General features: G+C 37.4%; 2 protein-coding genes across 2 annotated transcripts; one reads left to right on the top strand and one right to left on the bottom strand.

The window, feature by feature from the left end:
- The first annotated feature begins 273 nt into the window (after nucleotides 1–273).
- Nucleotides 274–2,609, top strand: LOC142534397 (F-box/kelch-repeat protein At1g30090-like). The gene has a single exon (XM_075641266.1). It carries the CDS (start codon nucleotides 1,195–1,197, stop codon nucleotides 2,410–2,412), a length of 1,218 nt encoding a protein of 405 aa, XP_075497381.1. The 5' UTR covers nucleotides 274–1,194; the 3' UTR covers nucleotides 2,413–2,609.
- On the bottom strand, nucleotides 2,490–10,649 carry LOC142534392 (cullin-4-like). The gene is made up of 17 exons (XM_075641257.1): nucleotides 10,155–10,649; nucleotides 8,465–8,580; nucleotides 8,043–8,389; nucleotides 7,508–7,688; nucleotides 7,244–7,366; nucleotides 6,868–7,155; nucleotides 6,399–6,524; nucleotides 5,499–5,600; nucleotides 5,365–5,418; nucleotides 4,641–4,747; nucleotides 4,491–4,551; nucleotides 4,269–4,400; nucleotides 4,023–4,160; nucleotides 3,851–3,931; nucleotides 3,693–3,773; nucleotides 3,501–3,581; nucleotides 2,490–3,413 (listed from the first exon to the last, which is right to left on the bottom strand). Exons 1-17 carry the CDS (start codon nucleotides 10,537–10,539, stop codon nucleotides 3,300–3,302), a joined length of 2,517 nt encoding a protein of 838 aa, XP_075497372.1. The 5' UTR covers nucleotides 10,540–10,649; the 3' UTR covers nucleotides 2,490–3,299.
- Between the last annotated feature and the right edge of the window lie 6,398 nt (nucleotides 10,650–17,047).

Here is a 17,047-nt window from a genome sequence, read left to right as displayed (position 1 = left end):
TAACTAGCATAATACGATTTAAGTGAATATCAATCATTTTTAAAAGTATAATGAATCTCTTCGTCTCATGATTTAATTTTGTTAGACAGATTAACTCAATCTAGTTCTCTGATGATGTGATCCAATAATTCAGCGTGTGGTCAAAATTGGCGAGTCCGCTCCTAATCAATATCGAACTACCCGAATTTGGTGAAGTGGAATGAAAGAATGATATTATATCACGTTGCCACTTCAATCAGCTAGCTTGACTATCAATTTCCCCGATTGATGGTAGCACGCTCGATTAGCGCGTTCATAAGCGTCAAAATTTGGTTCATTGTGGACAGAGAAGTCAATTTGCTGCACAGTAAAATCTGGAGGAAGGAACATTTCATATTGGATGAAGCCAATTGGCAATTGTACTTCGTTCCAAAGCAATCAGCAGAATAGAGCCATTCAATTTTCCTTCCAGATAATGTAAATTAAGAAAAAAGGAACCTTTTTCGGCCTCGTTTCTTTAGCGTAAAATCTGCACGAACCGTGTTTCAATCATCTTTTCGTTCTCTCTAATATAAATTATCTGTAAGTTGTTCCCTTCTTGGTTCTTCCTCGGTTCCTTTAAAATATTACTATCTGGTTTGCCGGCGCCTCTACTTTCTGCTTTTAAGGTGTTAATAATCTCCAGATAATTTGTTTTTGTGACTTTTGGGAAATGGGTTTTCTTGATTTTGTTAGCTTGTGTAAATCCCTGTAAATCATTCAGTTTTATATTTTTTGAATTGGGTTTTGGAGACTGTTGAGTATCTTGAGATTGTTTTGGTGAAAAGACTGACAAGGTGAGCTGTTTGAAGACCTTGCGTTGTGATGCTTCTCTCTGTACTTTTCAGTAAGATTTTATTAGCTTTTGGTTTCTTAAAGTTGTAACTTTTTCAAGACATGGGGCGAGAATTAATCAACGGCTCCGTAGATTCAGTAGAGATGAAGAATGGTATGTTGTTTTACTAGTTGTTAAAGGTTCAAGCTGGTAGTTTTTGATCTCGAGTCTTTTATATTGAGACGTTTAAGGAAGTGATTTTGTACCTCACAGAATCTTTGTGTGCACAAGGGTCTATTTAACACTTGTGGCGTGATTAGATTATAGTTTATAGTTGTTGGTTCTAGGATCGAATTTGTTCCGTGCATTTGGTCCTATATATTGCGTCTTAAGGGGTATAAATGCAAAGGGTGCGTGTTTCATCTCATCAAGCTCCAGTGCACAAGCTTGGGGATTCGCAAATGACCTTATCTCCAAAATTTAGATTAGCTGCAATGAAATCCAGTATGCAGAGTCCTTCTCTAGAATTTGAGCTCTCTATCAAAGGAGAGCCTCTAATCCCCGGACTCCCTGATGATGTTGCTCTCCAGTGCCTCCTTCGTGTTGCAATCGACAATCATGGAGCCTGCAGGGCAGTCTCGAAGCGCTGGTATTTACTCTTTGGCAGCAAGGAGCAGTTTTTTATGCGGAGAAAGGAGTTCAGGTTTCACGATCCATGGCTTTTCGTGTTCGCGTATCATAAATGTACAGGAAAAATAGAGTGGAAGGTTCTTGACCTGATTCGATTCTCTTGGCACACAATCCCAGCCATGCCTTGTAAGGAGAAGGTCTGCCCACAAGGTTTCAGGTGTGTTTCCTTCCCACATGAGGGTACTCTCTTTGTTTGTGGCGGCGTCGTGTCTGATGTAGATTGCCCTCTCAATCTAGTTGTGAAATTTGAAGTGATTAAGAATCGGTGGACTGTTATGAAGAAGATGACCACACCAAGGTCATTTTTCGCGAGTGGGGTGATAAATGATTTGATATATGTCGCTGGAGGAAACAGCACAGATCTTTTCGAGCTTAATTCAGTAGAAGTCTTGGATCCTAAGAAAGGGACGTGGCAAAATGTTTCTAACATGAAAACAAACATGGCCTCCTACGATGCAGCAGTTCTTGACGGTAAGCTTCTTGTAACAGAAGGTTGGTTTTGGCCGTTCTATGTGGTGCCACGAGGTCAGATTTATGACCCACAAACTGATAACTGGGAGAATATGGCTACTGGACTCAGAGAAGGTTGGACTGGTTCAAGTGTTGTAATTTATGGACATTTGTTTGTCGTTACAGAGCACGAGAGAACGAAAGTCAAGGTTTATGATGCTCAGTGCGATTCTTGGGACATTGTGGAAGGACCTCCTTTACCAGAGCAGATATGTAAGCCATTTTGCGTAAACTGTTGGGAATGCAAGATTTATGTAGTTGGTCGGAATCTTCATGTCGCTGTTGGACATATACTTAGGGTATACTCGAGTAACGGTTCCGAAAAGAAATGCAGGTTTTCCGTGCAATGGCAAACTCTGGATGCACCTGGATCTCTTTTTGACCTTACACCATCCAGTGCTCAGGTTATGTTTGCTTAAAACTTGGATTAGTGTTGTGGCTGCTGTTGCTGTAATTGTTATCATGTGAGATGAATGGACAATGAGATCTCAGCGTGTGGATGTCTTTTGTTGTATAATATATACAAGGACAGTTTACGGCTTGACTTGTCTGATGTCTATTTGTAGGTGTAATCCTGCTAGGTTTTCATGCCATTGGTGAAATGTGACACTAGTCTGAGTAAGACACATGTTGGTCTTAAAAGTCCGAGATTTTGGGTATACAACAATATTTACCTTCAAATGTAACGAATTTCAAATTTCACAACTGAATTTGTGCACTCCATCAAATCTTTTCTTTTCTATCATCATTTTGGGCCCTAGAAGTCTAGAACTGCCGTGTATTTTCACCTCGTTAAAGACTTTTTCATCATCAAAAATCTTTTGTTTTTAAGGTTAATAATTCGAAATCCATAGTCGCGACTCTTCGAATTTTAACACGGCCCAGCCTGAATCCAACTGATCTTCACTTGAATTACAGATCATTTTTAATTTTATATTTAAGCTCATGTCCCGAAACATTAGATGATCCAACAGATCTTCAATCGAATAATTAAGATCCATTTTTAAACATGAGATGCAACACCACTTCGACGCAGTTGCAACATTATCATTAAAATTACATTCCTGAAGATTTCGACTTGGTTCTTGAGAATCGATTGCATGATGATGAGCAGTCTGAGTTACTCAGAATACTGGAACAGGATTTTATAGAATGTAGATACTTTCACTGAACATAACGACAAAAATATCATCTATGGGTACCTGTACATATAAATCGACATGGGATTCTCAGGCTTTCAGCTTCCTCATAGAGGGCAGTGATTCCCATGCCGTTCACAAGAGAAGACAAATTGTTTCGTACCCATTTATGCAAGGTAGTTGTACACTTGTGGGTTGTTCTTGTCGCGCTCCAGGTATTCTCTATCAATGAGACTTTCAATCCTTTTCTTCAAGTCGGCTGGTTTTATGGGAAACTTGAGCTGCAATTGGAAAAAAAAAAGCACATTCAATTTACACATCCTATTTTCACAAGAAAGCCACATAACACAGTAGATAATGCTAATTACCTGTTGAAATAGTTCAGTTATCAGGAGGGTGTGGCTTAAAACTTTTCTTGTCTTCATAATCCGAACAATAGCTGCATCAATCTGTATGAACAACATCAGCAGCAACAGTCGTATTTACTGGGCAGATATTCTCAAGCAATTATAACCATTTAACATGAGAATCATAGAGAATGAAACAGGGTTGTGTGAGACCTGATATTGACGGTCTTGGAAGACCCGTTCTGTTGTACTGGCATTCTCCTCCACTGTTTCCTTCATCTGAATGGCATTTACCTGTTCATATAAAAGCATGTTAGTTCTTCACCACTAATCGCATTACAGTGTTATCAAAGTATTTATTAAAAATATACCTTGATACGATACAGAGGTGCAGTAAATTGATCATCGAAAACAAAGGAGTCATCATCTTCCACATCTCTCCCTTTGGGAATCTGCAAGGAAAATTTGTTATTTTATTCATAAATAAATTCCGTGAGCCAGCAAAGAAAATGAAGCAACGGCTGTTGGACAATGATCACTCACTTTCTGAAGAACACGGAATTTTCCACATGCAAGGGACTGCAAAGTTCTTCTCAGCTCTTTATCTTCAATACCAGTTGATTCCTTGATATCTTGAAAGCTAAGGTTTTGGGCATCATTGAACAGCATCAAGACGACAGTCTGGCGCAGAGTAAACAGATGCGATTTGACACGTTCGCATATCAAGACTCAACTGAAGTAATATTGATTGCGAAAAACATGAAGCGTGTACAATTCAACGAAACTAACCTGAAATAGAGAAACTGAAAGCTCCTTTCTACCTTTTGGAAATTCTGCTTTTAGTACACAATGACCCAATGAAATTTGCCACATTAGCCGCCTCCCACTGTATTTGCTCAAATAAAACTCCTTAAATATATCCTGAAGTGCAATTAAAGTAGCTACACATGGTTATTCCACAGAATACTATGCTCTCTATCCAATTTAAATTTGTATGGTGTGTGGACAAACCTGATAACCGTTGAGCTCACGGGGCAGCCTGACATCCATGGGTGGATAGGTTGGCCAGTACCTGAAGCAAATCAACCATTCATTTTTAATTTACTAGAAGACTAAGATCAGAGTGATACGCATGTACAACTGAGAGATATAACTATGTACCCTGTTGTTAAGACGTGGACACTCATTTCAATTCCAGATGGGAGTTTTGTCCGAGCTTGGGATGATTGCTTGAATGATTCATTAATTTCCTTTGACAATTCAATATCCTGGAACAACGGAGTAATGCAACTAAGCTAATGACCAGATCCAAAAGCTAATGAGCTTATTGGACAGTTTACTTTAATATGGCCGTTTTTTGTTTTGTGTTGCAGTACTCTGGACATATACAGTCTCTTGCCGTGTTCTTGAAGGTACATCAGAAGAAAAACAAGGTTTTATCAAATGCGAACCATGCAACACTGGGGAGAATAATTCTTGTGAAGGGATTCATTTTACCCGACAATGTCGATGATCTAAAATCTCTAATAAAGAAAGCCAAGAAAGAGTGGAATAAGGCAACTCTAATCCAACAGTAATCCAATAACTGGCCAGGGTGAAAATACCAAGAGAATTCACCGAAGTTGTCAGTGCTAGACAGTGAGTACCAATGTGTCTTAATCAATATTCAGGAACTTTTCCAGAACAGAGATGTAAGCACCACAAGGGAAAAGGTAATATTATAACAATTTAAATGAGTTAGAGAAACCCATCTATTTGGGCAAAAATTTCATCAGAAGCTAAGGGTGGTTTTGAAGAGGGTAGGCTCTTTTCCCACAACTGCAACACTTAATAAAGCTACAAAAGCACGTGCATCAAGCATGCATTCTGGAAAATTGATATGCACCTTGAACATTCCTTCAAGTTTGTTAGTGAACTGACTGCCACATTCTGTTTTCAACTGCAATAAAAATGTGATAGTATCATTTCACTATGGAAACAAAAGCATTGGGGCCTTGGCAGTAGAGCAGTAAGTGTTACCTTGGTAATCATAGACTTCTCTGCGTCAATAGAAGCACTCTTACCCAACAAGAGCCTTTTAGCAAGATCTTTTTTATAGAATGCTTCAAATACATCTTTACCCTACAGAAGCAGTTTTAAATATACCAATCAATTCTTTATGACCACAAATACGCGAATGACATAGGCCTCGTTTGTTTTTGTTCTCTGATAACAGTTTTTCGATTCCCAAAATAAAACCAAATATTATCACCTCACTTTAATTCTTTTTTACAGAAATATATCTTCTCGCCTTTCACTTCTGTGAGACAATTATTACTTTTAACTTTCTTTTAATTTTTTCAAAAAACTTTATTATCCATACCATACTATACAAAGAACAAGTGTGATTCATGGGCGTCAAATGTAGGTTCCGCATAATAGTTAAGTAAAATTAATTGTTTTATCTACACAAAAATAAAATATAATCAAATTTCAAAAATATTATTTTTTAAAAAATTACCAACATAATTATTTTATATATATAAATTGGATATAGTTAAATTAAAATTTAATATCACATGCTCGCCAAGGGATAATAGTTATTATACCATATTATAACCCCAAACATAATATTTTATCAAGAAATTTTAGTTTGATTTGATATCTATGTTAAAATTTCTCTTTTACCTAAAACCAAACAAAACCAAACATACACTTACTTTCCCAAAACTACGAAAGAACCAAACAAGCCCATAGTATCACCACCACATATGTTCTGATGATATTACTGTAGCTTCTAACACTCCCTAGCTCACCTCCCATTGCCACAATATTCACTCTGATACTGTCATGCTCTTACTTCTAATCCTTCCTGTGCTGGCGTATCTCTCCTTGATGGGTAAACTAAGTCCAAAGTGAAAACATATACATATCTATTACCTGTATAAATCTGAACAAAACCAAGACTTTGTCCAGTGTACCCTCCAATTCTTCCTCTGATGTACCCTTATTTCCAGCTCGGAGCTTCTCATCCACGAACTTGGCAATTAACTCAGCAGGCCGGTTCTAGAAGAGAATTGAATACTGATTATAAAATAATATTGGCAAATAAAATGACCGCGAGTTATTTTTTGGAATGGCAAAAAAAGAATTAATATAAAATGTTAGATGAGATGGAAATATGTTTGTAATGGTTCATTTTCAGTTCCAGGGAAATGTTTATGACAAAATTTCTTGGAAAGGAAACCAGACATGGAGAAAACTTTGCCCACCATATTGATTTCTAAAAAGAAAAATCTTTAGATGCAGTTGTCACACTTTATAGTCACTAATTAGTGAGGTTGAGATGCTTTCTCCACACTCGGAAGAGTACTGGTTATATCAAAATAATGTAGTAAAATGACCGTACCTGACGGAGATTAATGAGATGCTCAAATGCATCCTTTATTGTATTGCTAAATGCCTCATTTTTAGAGAAACTTTCTTCCCATATCATGTCAAGGTTTGCCTTAAATTCCAGTAAGCAGGACACCATATCTTTGTCCTTCTCTTCGTCAATGACAATGGTTTGGCCCGTTCTTCGGATGTATTGATTAAGAGATTGTCTTAATGATTCAAGGGCATTAACTCTGGAAAAAAGCGAATACATTCTTTGAAGATCTTCAATACGCTTCCCATCCATCAGCATCATGAAACCCTGGACAAGGATTAGATCATTAGAATTACAATAAGGATGCAAGTGCAATATGAGCACGTTCAGAGGAAAACGATCTGTTAAAAGCTGCCTTATCGAGAATCGCAGATATGTGACGTTCAAGTAGTTGCCTTTCTGCTGTAGCTACCAATGGCTTCCTAGTACTTGCATCTACATAAAGCAAGCATCTATCATGTTCTTCTTGCAACCTCATCTGGAGGAACAAATGGAAATTTTGAAAATATCTCCAATTTACGATAGAAAAAATTAACAAGTACTGGTAACAGTGTGCTAAAACAGCTTGGAAGATTAAATTTTCCATAAGTACATGGAGAAAACACAGCATCATACAAACCTCGACATGCTTTAAATAATCCGGAACATCAGACTGCTGCATGTATTTGACTCCTTCAGCAGCATAGAACTCAGATGTACATTCAAGAAATGGCTTTTCAAAACTTTCTGGGTAAATCCCAAGTGCAGTCAACATCTTCAACAGATGATTAAGGATAGTTCTTTCGACTGCTTCACCCAATCTATAAGAAACGCCCAAATAAAACGGATATTGAAATATTATAAATCTTGTTTACCAACTAATCAAGTTCAAGTCGTTTTATACAATTACTGCATGATCCCGATTGGTCTCTGTGGGTTAACAACAGTAACATGGATTTATATAAAATCCTTTCTTAAAAGTTAGCGGCATAAAGCAAATCATGGTCTAAATATTACATATAGAAGGTAAAATAAGTAGTCGATGCAATCCATAAAAGTTAACTGAAATCAGTGCCAGGTCACAAGACCTTACATGCCAAGATACAAATCATTCTTCACGAATCAAGCTAGTATAAATTCTTCGTCTAGCTTCATAAAAAAATATATGAAATTACCTTTCGCTCTCAATCATTTTTAACAGACCGAATACAGTTTTGTGCTCCACTTCTGAAGCTAGACTAAGCTGTTTGCGGAAAAGCTGCAAACCCATGTCCCACAATGAACACACATTCGGTGTTTGCTTCACATATGTTCTATCGAGATATAGAGCTATACCACGAATCATCAGCATTTGATCACAAAAATCCTGCCAGCACTTCTCAACCAGAGATAGGAAAACTACCAGATCTTCACTTTGACCAACCAAGGATTGTAAAGCGGTGTTAATGAAAGCTTCACACTCCTTTTCAATTCGCTGATAAAGACTCCCCCCCATCTTGTGCAGGCAAAGGTCATTGACAGCCTAAAAATTATGATGTGGGCCTGTCAGCATTGAAGACAAAATGTCATCATAAAAAAATACATTTGTTAAACTGACCTGATATAGCTTCTCTAAGTCACAAGGATCTGGCCGTTTCAAAAATATGGCACTGATAGCTGACTTGAGGGTGGCCCATGTATTTTCTTCAAAATTAGTGGGCAGCGTCGGTTTAGCTTTAGAGACACATAAATCAAGAAATTTAGCAATAAAGATGGTTAACACGCATAATACATCAGAATACCTTGAAATATATTTTCTACAGATTACCATGCTTAAATGATGTGCTTTCAACATATGTTTCAATTAATAATGAACCATCACAAAGGTGTTTTTCTTTACCGAACAAAGCAAGCAACAAGCAGACTCTACAACATAAGGAGAAGGCTTTCTCATTTCTATGTCAAAGCTTCAATATTTCATTTGTTAAATTTTTTGGTAAAAAAAAAAAGTGGATTCCTAATTCACAGAAAGCCAACAATGACAATATCAGATTTTTGTTGCAAATTTAAGAAATCACATGCATGGTGGCTTTCATTGTATTTTCTAGAAAATGAGTCGCAATAATATTCAGGAACGTGGAAAATTAAATTGTACTTTCTGAGTCTTTTTTCCCTCGATTCTTCATTGTGGAAGGATTTCAAGTCACTCAAAATCCAGCATTTGGAAGGTATATCACCTCAATTGCTAATAAGATCATTTTCAGACCTCATCGTTGCAAAATTTGAGTATGTACAATCTCGTCCACACATCATGGAGTCTCTGAAGCACACATTCATGAGGAGCACATACATCAGAAAACTTAACTCTTTTCAGAGGTCTATCCAGTATTTTTATAATGCACTCCAACAAGAATTTTTGCAGGAACAAATGAATAAGCTGTAACTAATGGAAAGTTAAGCCTTCTTCATGAACTGTAGAAAAATCATCAGTCTGGTTCCATGCATGAAGATTAGCAAGAAACCAAAATAAAAGCTCTTATACTATATGTCTCTCGTTCATTTAACATTGAGGCATCACTGCCAATACAATTGGCCTACAAATAACATAACCATCATGAACTCATCCAGAAGAGTATCCTGACCAAATTTCATGATAAGATAAGACCAAAAGGACAGGGCCCATGGCCGAGGGGAAGAGAAGCGAGTAGCTGACTATATGGACATATGTATTTTTTCCTGAATTTCTATAGATATTTGTATTTTTTTCCTGTACCAAACGTAAAACATAATTGATTTCACCTTCCACTAAAAAAATACACAATCAATTACAAAGAATATTTATTTCAGCTTGACATTTTTTGGATTTTAAACGCATCATGATAACAAAGATATTGACAACAATATCAGAAATTCACAGAACAATCTATAAGTCAGTAAAACTCACCTGTCTAGATAAGCACTGAGATTGTACTCAAAATCAGTTCAATTAATCACGAGAGTTCATTTTCTAAGGGGCCACTCAACACGTGGTAGGAAAAATCAAGCGCAGTTTTTAAAACCAGAGAAAACCTCAGATCTCGGCATACAAAAACCAAAATAAACATAAACGTAAACTTTATGCAAATCACCCTTCTCAAATTCAGAAATCAAACACTCCAAACCCTAACATTTTCACCTCAAACACAACAAGGGCAACCCAGAATTCTGAGAAAACCTCGGATTCAATCCACACCCATCAACAAGAGATACTTCAATCCATCAAATTCGCATAAATAAACAGAATTTTCACAGGGAAAAAAAAAAGGAACCTTTAACGAGCTTAATCACAAGCTTTTTCGTAGGCTGCGGAGGCGTGGCCTTTTTCCTAGCAAGATTAGCGGTAATTCCTCCTCCGCCAGCGCCAACGCGGCCGCTGAAAGCGCCGGAGGCCGCAGATGGCTCCAATACAACGTCGTTGGGATCATTTTCGATCATTGTGGATTCAGAGAAGTGTAAATGAGGATTAATATGCTGCTGTCCGTTCTTGTTACCATCAACAGAGGATGCAACTGCCTGTGACTTGGCCTTTTTCATTGCTGGGAAAATTGAAGCTGCGCCGCCTCCTACAGTAGTTGTGGGGGAAGAGGAAGAATAAGGAGATGACCGTTTACAGACTTTAGCGGAGGCGGATGTGGAGGTGGAGGGCTGAGACATAGAAGAATCACAAAGAAATCTCAAGGAGAGAGCTCCTCATAGCACGAGAAGCAACGAAGAAGGAAGCAGCGATTGAAGATCAGGAAGCCGATTTCCTTTTTTCTTTTTTCTTTTTTTGAAGTAAAATATACTATTTTGAATTTGGGCTTTACCTTGAAAACGGGCTTCGTTAAAAGTAAGTAAGCCATTTTTGTACGGGCCTTATATCAACAAAAGTAACCCAACATATACGGGCTAACCCAGTATAGTAGGTCCGGTCCATAAGCTATGAATCAATTGTTGGACTACTTGGTCCTGTTGATGGTGGTTTTAAAATATTATTATTTGGATATAATGGGTTGAATGGACTCGTCCATGTATATATATTAATAACTATATATTTATATTTTAGATTATACTATTAAATAATAAATATCTTAATCCTTAACTTTAATTCATAAATTGTCGTTTTTCGTTGCTAACTTAATTTTAAAATGTTACTATTTGGATATAATTTTGATAAATTCTGGATTTTTATATAGTATATTTACTATAGTTAAAAATGTATCAGATACCCATTAAAGCGCGCTTCATCCTTGGACTCGAGCGTAGGAGTAGAAACTGAGACAACGCGGCTCCAGAATTGGTACGAGGTGTCTTGAGCAGGAGTTAGCTCCGATAATATCAATGTTTACCTGAGATCAAAAGCGATACCTCGATCACATAGCCAGCCGAAAACCTGTCCGGGTAAGGAATGAGTACTTTTCCAAACAATCTGAAATTGAATTAGCCCGGGTAGCTTATTAGATCGTTACAGGTTCACAGAAGCTCGAATTTGTATCCAAGCCCGATCAACGTAAGAGGACATTCAAAATGATCGTGGACCTCGTCCACCGAAAATTCTGGGATCTGTTCTCACCCCACGTTTGCAAATCATAACATATGCCTCATTCCCACACCGTGGCCACTACCCGAGCATCTCGGATGATTCCCGATCTTAGCACCATATAAATACCCTAGTAGAGGTAAAATCAGAGGGGAGGAGAAAATGGGTTATGATCGTTTATGATCACTAGAACTTAATATATTTTCATTAATACCACATTATCTTTCCTTTGCATATTCACTTGACTGACTTGAGCGTCGAATTGACTACATCGGAAAACCTGCTGATGCCCCTATTATTGTGTCTTGTTCTCAAGTGTCCAGGCTATATAGGCAGGTTCATCTCACTCGGTCATCACTACATATAAGGAAGGACAATTCATCATCCTGGTAAATTGCACACCCGAGCTCACCTAATCTACCCAGGCCTCGTCATTGACGTCTTTTGTGAGAAATCGATCTATAGACATATATATGGTTTCCACACAAATATCATCCTAAAGAAATCACTCTGAAATGAGAGACTGCTAATTCAGAAATCCCCCAAGGCAATCCGCTCCCTAATAACCCGCAACAAAACATCATTGTTGCTCCCGAAGAGCTAGCTCAGTGGATCGCGGTTGTTGTTCATGAGGCCATGGCCAGAAATCCACCCCCAAACAAGAATCCCCAACAAGAACAAGAGTAGTCCGAAAACGAATCTCATCTGCATGAACATTCTAAAAAAGAATGAAGAGAGTTCTCATGTCAGTTCTAAGATCCTCCACCATGGTCGAGGAACTAGAGGAATTAAGGAATAAAGTGAAGGAGTTAGAGGGACATGCCAGGTCTTCTCATACTACTCAGGCCGACTAAAAAAGATGTGCTTTTTTTGCCCGAATAATGAATGATCCCCTGCTCATTGACTATTAGTCAACCGAATCAAAGAATATGATGGAAATATTGACTCGGGGGAGAACTTGGACCGGTTCGAGAACGTAGTCATGTGGCATCGTTACGAAGACAAAATTAAGTATAAAGACTTTCTCACAACTCTGGTGGACTCGGCCCAGCCTTGGTTTTAGAAGTTCGAGCCTGGGAGCATCCGTTTCTTTGAGGATTTCAGGTGCATTTTCTTGCACTACTTCATCAACAATAAAAGATACAAGAAAACTTCTTTCAATCTGTTTGATGTAAAGTAGATCGAGGATGAATTATTGAGGGCATACATCTGCCAATTTAATAAAGCTGCTCTAGAAGTACCATTATGTGCTCACGAGATCAAGACTGCGGCCTTCACCTAGGGGCTCCAGGAAGGGGATTTCTTCCGGTATCTTGTAAAAAAGTTGCCCCAAGATTTCAAAGATTTGTTGTCCTAGGTGAAAAATACATCAACATAGAGGAGACCATAAACAAAAAAAAGAAAGCCCTGAAAAAAAAGAAGGGATAGGGCCAGCAGGATAGATGATCGGATGTAGAAAGAAAACCTTCTTGGGCGTTTTTCTCTATACACGCCCCTGAAGGTTTGTCGAGAAGAGGCTGTGCATATTTGTGATTATGACAGGGATGCCTCATAGCCCTCCTGGTCTCCACCAGATCAGCGGGTGGCCAAAAGTTTTTGCATATTTAACCAAGAATGTGCCCATGACACCAGTGAGTGTGGGAAACTGAAGCGGGCTCATTCTCAGCCGAGCCTGATCAAGACTGAACCTTCTACAAAGAAGACTCGGGCGCTCCCCATGAGCACCCAGGAACTCAAAGCTCACCCTACCCTCATTCAACCGAGGTTTCCAGCCCAAGCAAGGAAGTCGGACGTGCCTCCTCAATGAATCATGGATCAATATGAAAGAGCTCAGGAGGGGGTATCCTAAACTATGCATTATTAAAAGGTTCTCCGGAAGATTCATTGATGGAGATTCTAACCGGGCACTGAAGGTTTGGAGCAGACGAGAAAGCCTTGGGGTGAACAATGCAACCCAAGAAATGGGGCCAATAATCAGTTTTGGTTCCCAGGATCTACCGGGAATTAGCATGCCTCACGGTGATTCCCTGGTTATTCAAGCTAAAATGTCCAACTATGATGTAAGGCAGATGTTTATGCATTCTGGGAGCTCTTTCAATGTTGTATTTCAGGACGCTCTCGACCAGATGGATTTAAGGGGCTACAAGCTGGAGCTAGTGGAGACCGCCCTCTTCAGTTTCGCTGGCCATATTGTGTACCCAAGAGGAGAAATGATGATACCCTTGACAGTGAGTACGTAGACTTTATAAAGATAGACATGACTACATTCACAGTGACCAACACTCTTTCTTCGTATAATATAATCTTATGGAGGGTAGCCCTAAATGCTCTAAAGGTTGTCACCTTGACTTACCAACATAAGATCAAATTATGTGTGGGTAACTAGGTAGGAGAAGTCCGAGGAGATCAGTCGTCCTCTCAAAAATGTTATGCTGAAACAATCCGGGTGGAAAATAAGAGGACGAGAAGTAAAGTGGATGATAGGAGACTAAGGGAGGGATAAGTACATTCAATTGGGGAGGTGAGTGCAATAGTAGAGGAGGAACAAAAGAATTGGTAATAGTTCTTGGGATCCTATAAAGCACAAAAATGGCCCAAGATCTTGAACCATCTACCCAGGTGAAGTTGCTTACTTGTCTATATAAAAATGATGATATCTTTGCCTTGTGATCTTCATAGCTGATCCCGGCCTGCGTTGCTGAGCACAAATTGAATTTCGTCCCGGGCTCCCAAACTGTCAAGAAAAAACCGTCGCAATTTTTAAAATAGCGACGGTTGTAAACGACAACGGTATTTGTTAAAACCGTTGTTAAAAATAAAAACACAACGGTTTTCTGATAAAACCTTTGTCTTTTGAGTGTTGTTGAAGGCATATTTTCTTGTAGTGACAAGACTTATGGAATATGGGGTGAAGATAAACCCGGCTAAGTGTAACTGTCCACCCGAGCTCACCCAATTTTATTTTACCCAACTCTCGTCGGTATCTAATGCTTGTTTTGGGATGACGCTAAAAATGGTCCAATTTTTTCTTGGCCGTAAATTAATGAGATAGGCAAACTCCTCTCGTTGTTATCCATATGTAGAAGCAATCAACATACGAATTATCCTTAACACCAAATGGTGCATAGGAAAAAAATATTATTTTTAGAAACATATATAAACATTCATCGCATTCCAATTCAACACATCGACATACCTTTATTATTTTATTATATTTATAAAAATTAATAATATAACAAAACATATGTATTTGTTTTTTATTTTTAACTTTGGAAAACGCAGTCGTAATTTTCGTGTATTCTGGGTAAACCTAACGAGTCAATGTAATGACCTACAAACCATGTTGATCAGGTATATCATATTAAACTATGACAAGCTCAAATTGGTAAGACAAATAACAAAACATATTTAGAATATAAAGAGGATGTCATCTTTCACTTTCACTTTATTATAACATCCTAAAGCATCCGTGTCTTTTTTTTTCGTATGCCCAACTTGCTTATCTTATCACTAACAATACAATAATTTCTTTATGGAGTGATAAAGTAAATATGTTTATTCATTACCTGATCATCACTCCTCTTTTGACTCCCAACTATTCCTTACATTGAAAAATTTTAAATGGATATCCGACGTGGTTATGTCATGAATTTCGCCTCCATTTCGCCATACATATCCTTACGAAAAAAGTTCCATCAATTCAATGTAAAGAATAATTACGTACATACCTACGTTTATGTCATTGAGCCATGTGTGTATATAAATTAAACAATATATACACATATACATACGTGTGTACTAATAAAAAAATTCGGTTTATGGAACATATGGAGACTATAAAATCAACAAATAACAGTATCGACTTAGATGTACAAAGTGGTTATCATAATCTATACTTAAATGAGAAAATATTATCGCTTTATTTCGTTTATTTGAAACATGATGTGATAATCTACACTTCTATACTACATAATAAAGAGAGAGCATCTCCAAAAAAGATATAAGTTGGTAGAGTAGGTCATCGGCAATAGTTAGGAGTTCGATTCCTCCTACCAACACTTTCATGAGTGAGTTTGCCACACATGCCTAACTCATTGTATTTTACCTGACTAACGTGGCTTGCAGGTTATTGCCTTAGTTTGAGGGTTTATCTGGAATACATTGAAAGATACCGATTGTGGGTTCCCACATCATAAAAATAAAATAAAAATGAGGGAGCACCTTATAATAATTATCTTACTACTCTTAGTATGATCACTTCAAATTGGAATTATCACCCTTATTTTCAATTAATTTACGGTCAACTGGAGCACCAACAGTTGGCCATCCGAAAGGCCAAAAGCCAGTCCTTCAGGAGCACCAACAAGCAGAGCATATAGAGAATTAGGCAGATGGAAGGTTATCCAAAATTGAATTTTTGAAAATAAAAATAGCAAAAGCCAGGTGAACTTTGGTGGGCAATTTTACCTTGATCGATCACACATTCGTTCGACACACCAAAGTCGAGCTCGTACGCTTGCAATCAAGTCAAACCATTTTCAGTGCAAATCGAGCCCATGATTTGCATCCCTTGCGCCGACGTGCTCGATAGAAAGTCTCTTGACCAATTATTTTTACACCTTCACAAAATGTAACTCAATGCTCACTAATGCTATTATTATTTTCTTATGTGGGATATTCCAACTTACCATCTACTTATCAAGACCTTATTTGTCCAATATTCCATTCAAATGAACAAGCCCAATAGGCCAAAATTCTCTAAGTCAAACATCCTTGACACCAAATTTTTTTTATATCACATTATGTTTCTTTGAAGGCGAGACACACTAATTACAAATCTCTATTGTGATCAAAACTGTTGACCTATATATATATTTTCGAAAAATTTCCCTTAATTTGCTTTAAAAGTTTGTGTCGAAAGGAATGGAGCCTAACGAAAGTGGAAAGTGTTTGGTAAATGGATAAGGAATGTAATATATATTACGTCGGAATGATGCGACTTTAACAATTTCCTTACCTTTGAATTGATTTCCTCTTTGGTTGCAAATGCAATATCTAGCCTTTACACTGTTATTTGTGCCGGAAAAAGTTATTTTGAGGACCCGAATATTTTGAATAAACTTTTTGATAGTCGTTAGTTTGTCCTTTGACATATAATGCGCATATATTTTTAAAAGAAATTTATGCACAATAATTTTTGCGAAAAATTTAAAGATTATATTAAAAATTAAAACTTTTAATTTTTTTATTACAGTTTTCATATTATGAGTGATATTGTAATTTAAAAATTCATAAGGATGGATAACAATAAAGAAATTCTATTTGGACATGATTGTTATAGTGTTAGGATCATTGGAGGTGTTTTAGAGGAAGATGAATAAACATCTCACAATATTTTTCGCTTATGGTTGATCTTATAAACTTCAGCAGACGATTGATACACAATGCGAAATGAGTATACCGAGACTTTGTGAACAAATACAAAAACAGTAGCACAATAAGGTAAGAAACAAGAATTGTTTCTTGAAATTCGAATGATGAAACTTTCTATGTATTTCATTATTCTGTTTCCAGAAAATATTCACTAAAAGATTTTGACATTTACAGTTTCTGTAAACATCTACTTCAGTAGGACTTAAATGT

Source organism: Primulina tabacum, chromosome 2 (genome assembly GCF_025594145.1).
Source record: "Primulina tabacum isolate GXHZ01 chromosome 2, ASM2559414v2, whole genome shotgun sequence".
Taxonomy (NCBI): Eukaryota; Viridiplantae; Streptophyta; class Magnoliopsida; order Lamiales; family Gesneriaceae; genus Primulina; species Primulina tabacum.
The sequence above is the reverse complement of the archived record's forward strand: the minus strand, read 5'-3'. Positions and strand labels throughout refer to the sequence as shown.

Bases quoted from the DNA above. Each gene is read 5' to 3' on its own strand.
- LOC142534397 (XM_075641266.1), top strand. From the start codon at position 1,195: ATGCAAAGGGTGCGTGTTTCATCTCATCAAGCTCCAGTGCACAAGCTT.
- LOC142534392 (XM_075641257.1), bottom strand. From the start codon at position 10,539: ATGTCTCAGCCCTCCACCTCCACATCCGCCTCCGCTAAAGTCTGTAAA. The intron at 4,161-4,268 runs GTTAGTTTCGTT...ACTCTGCGCCAG, and splicing joins TTTCAGTTTCTCTATTTCAG to ACTGTCGTCTTGATGCTGTT. The intron at 3,774-3,850 runs GTATATTTTTAA...TTATATGAACAG, and splicing joins CACCTCTGTATCGTATCAAG to GTAAATGCCATTCAGATGAA.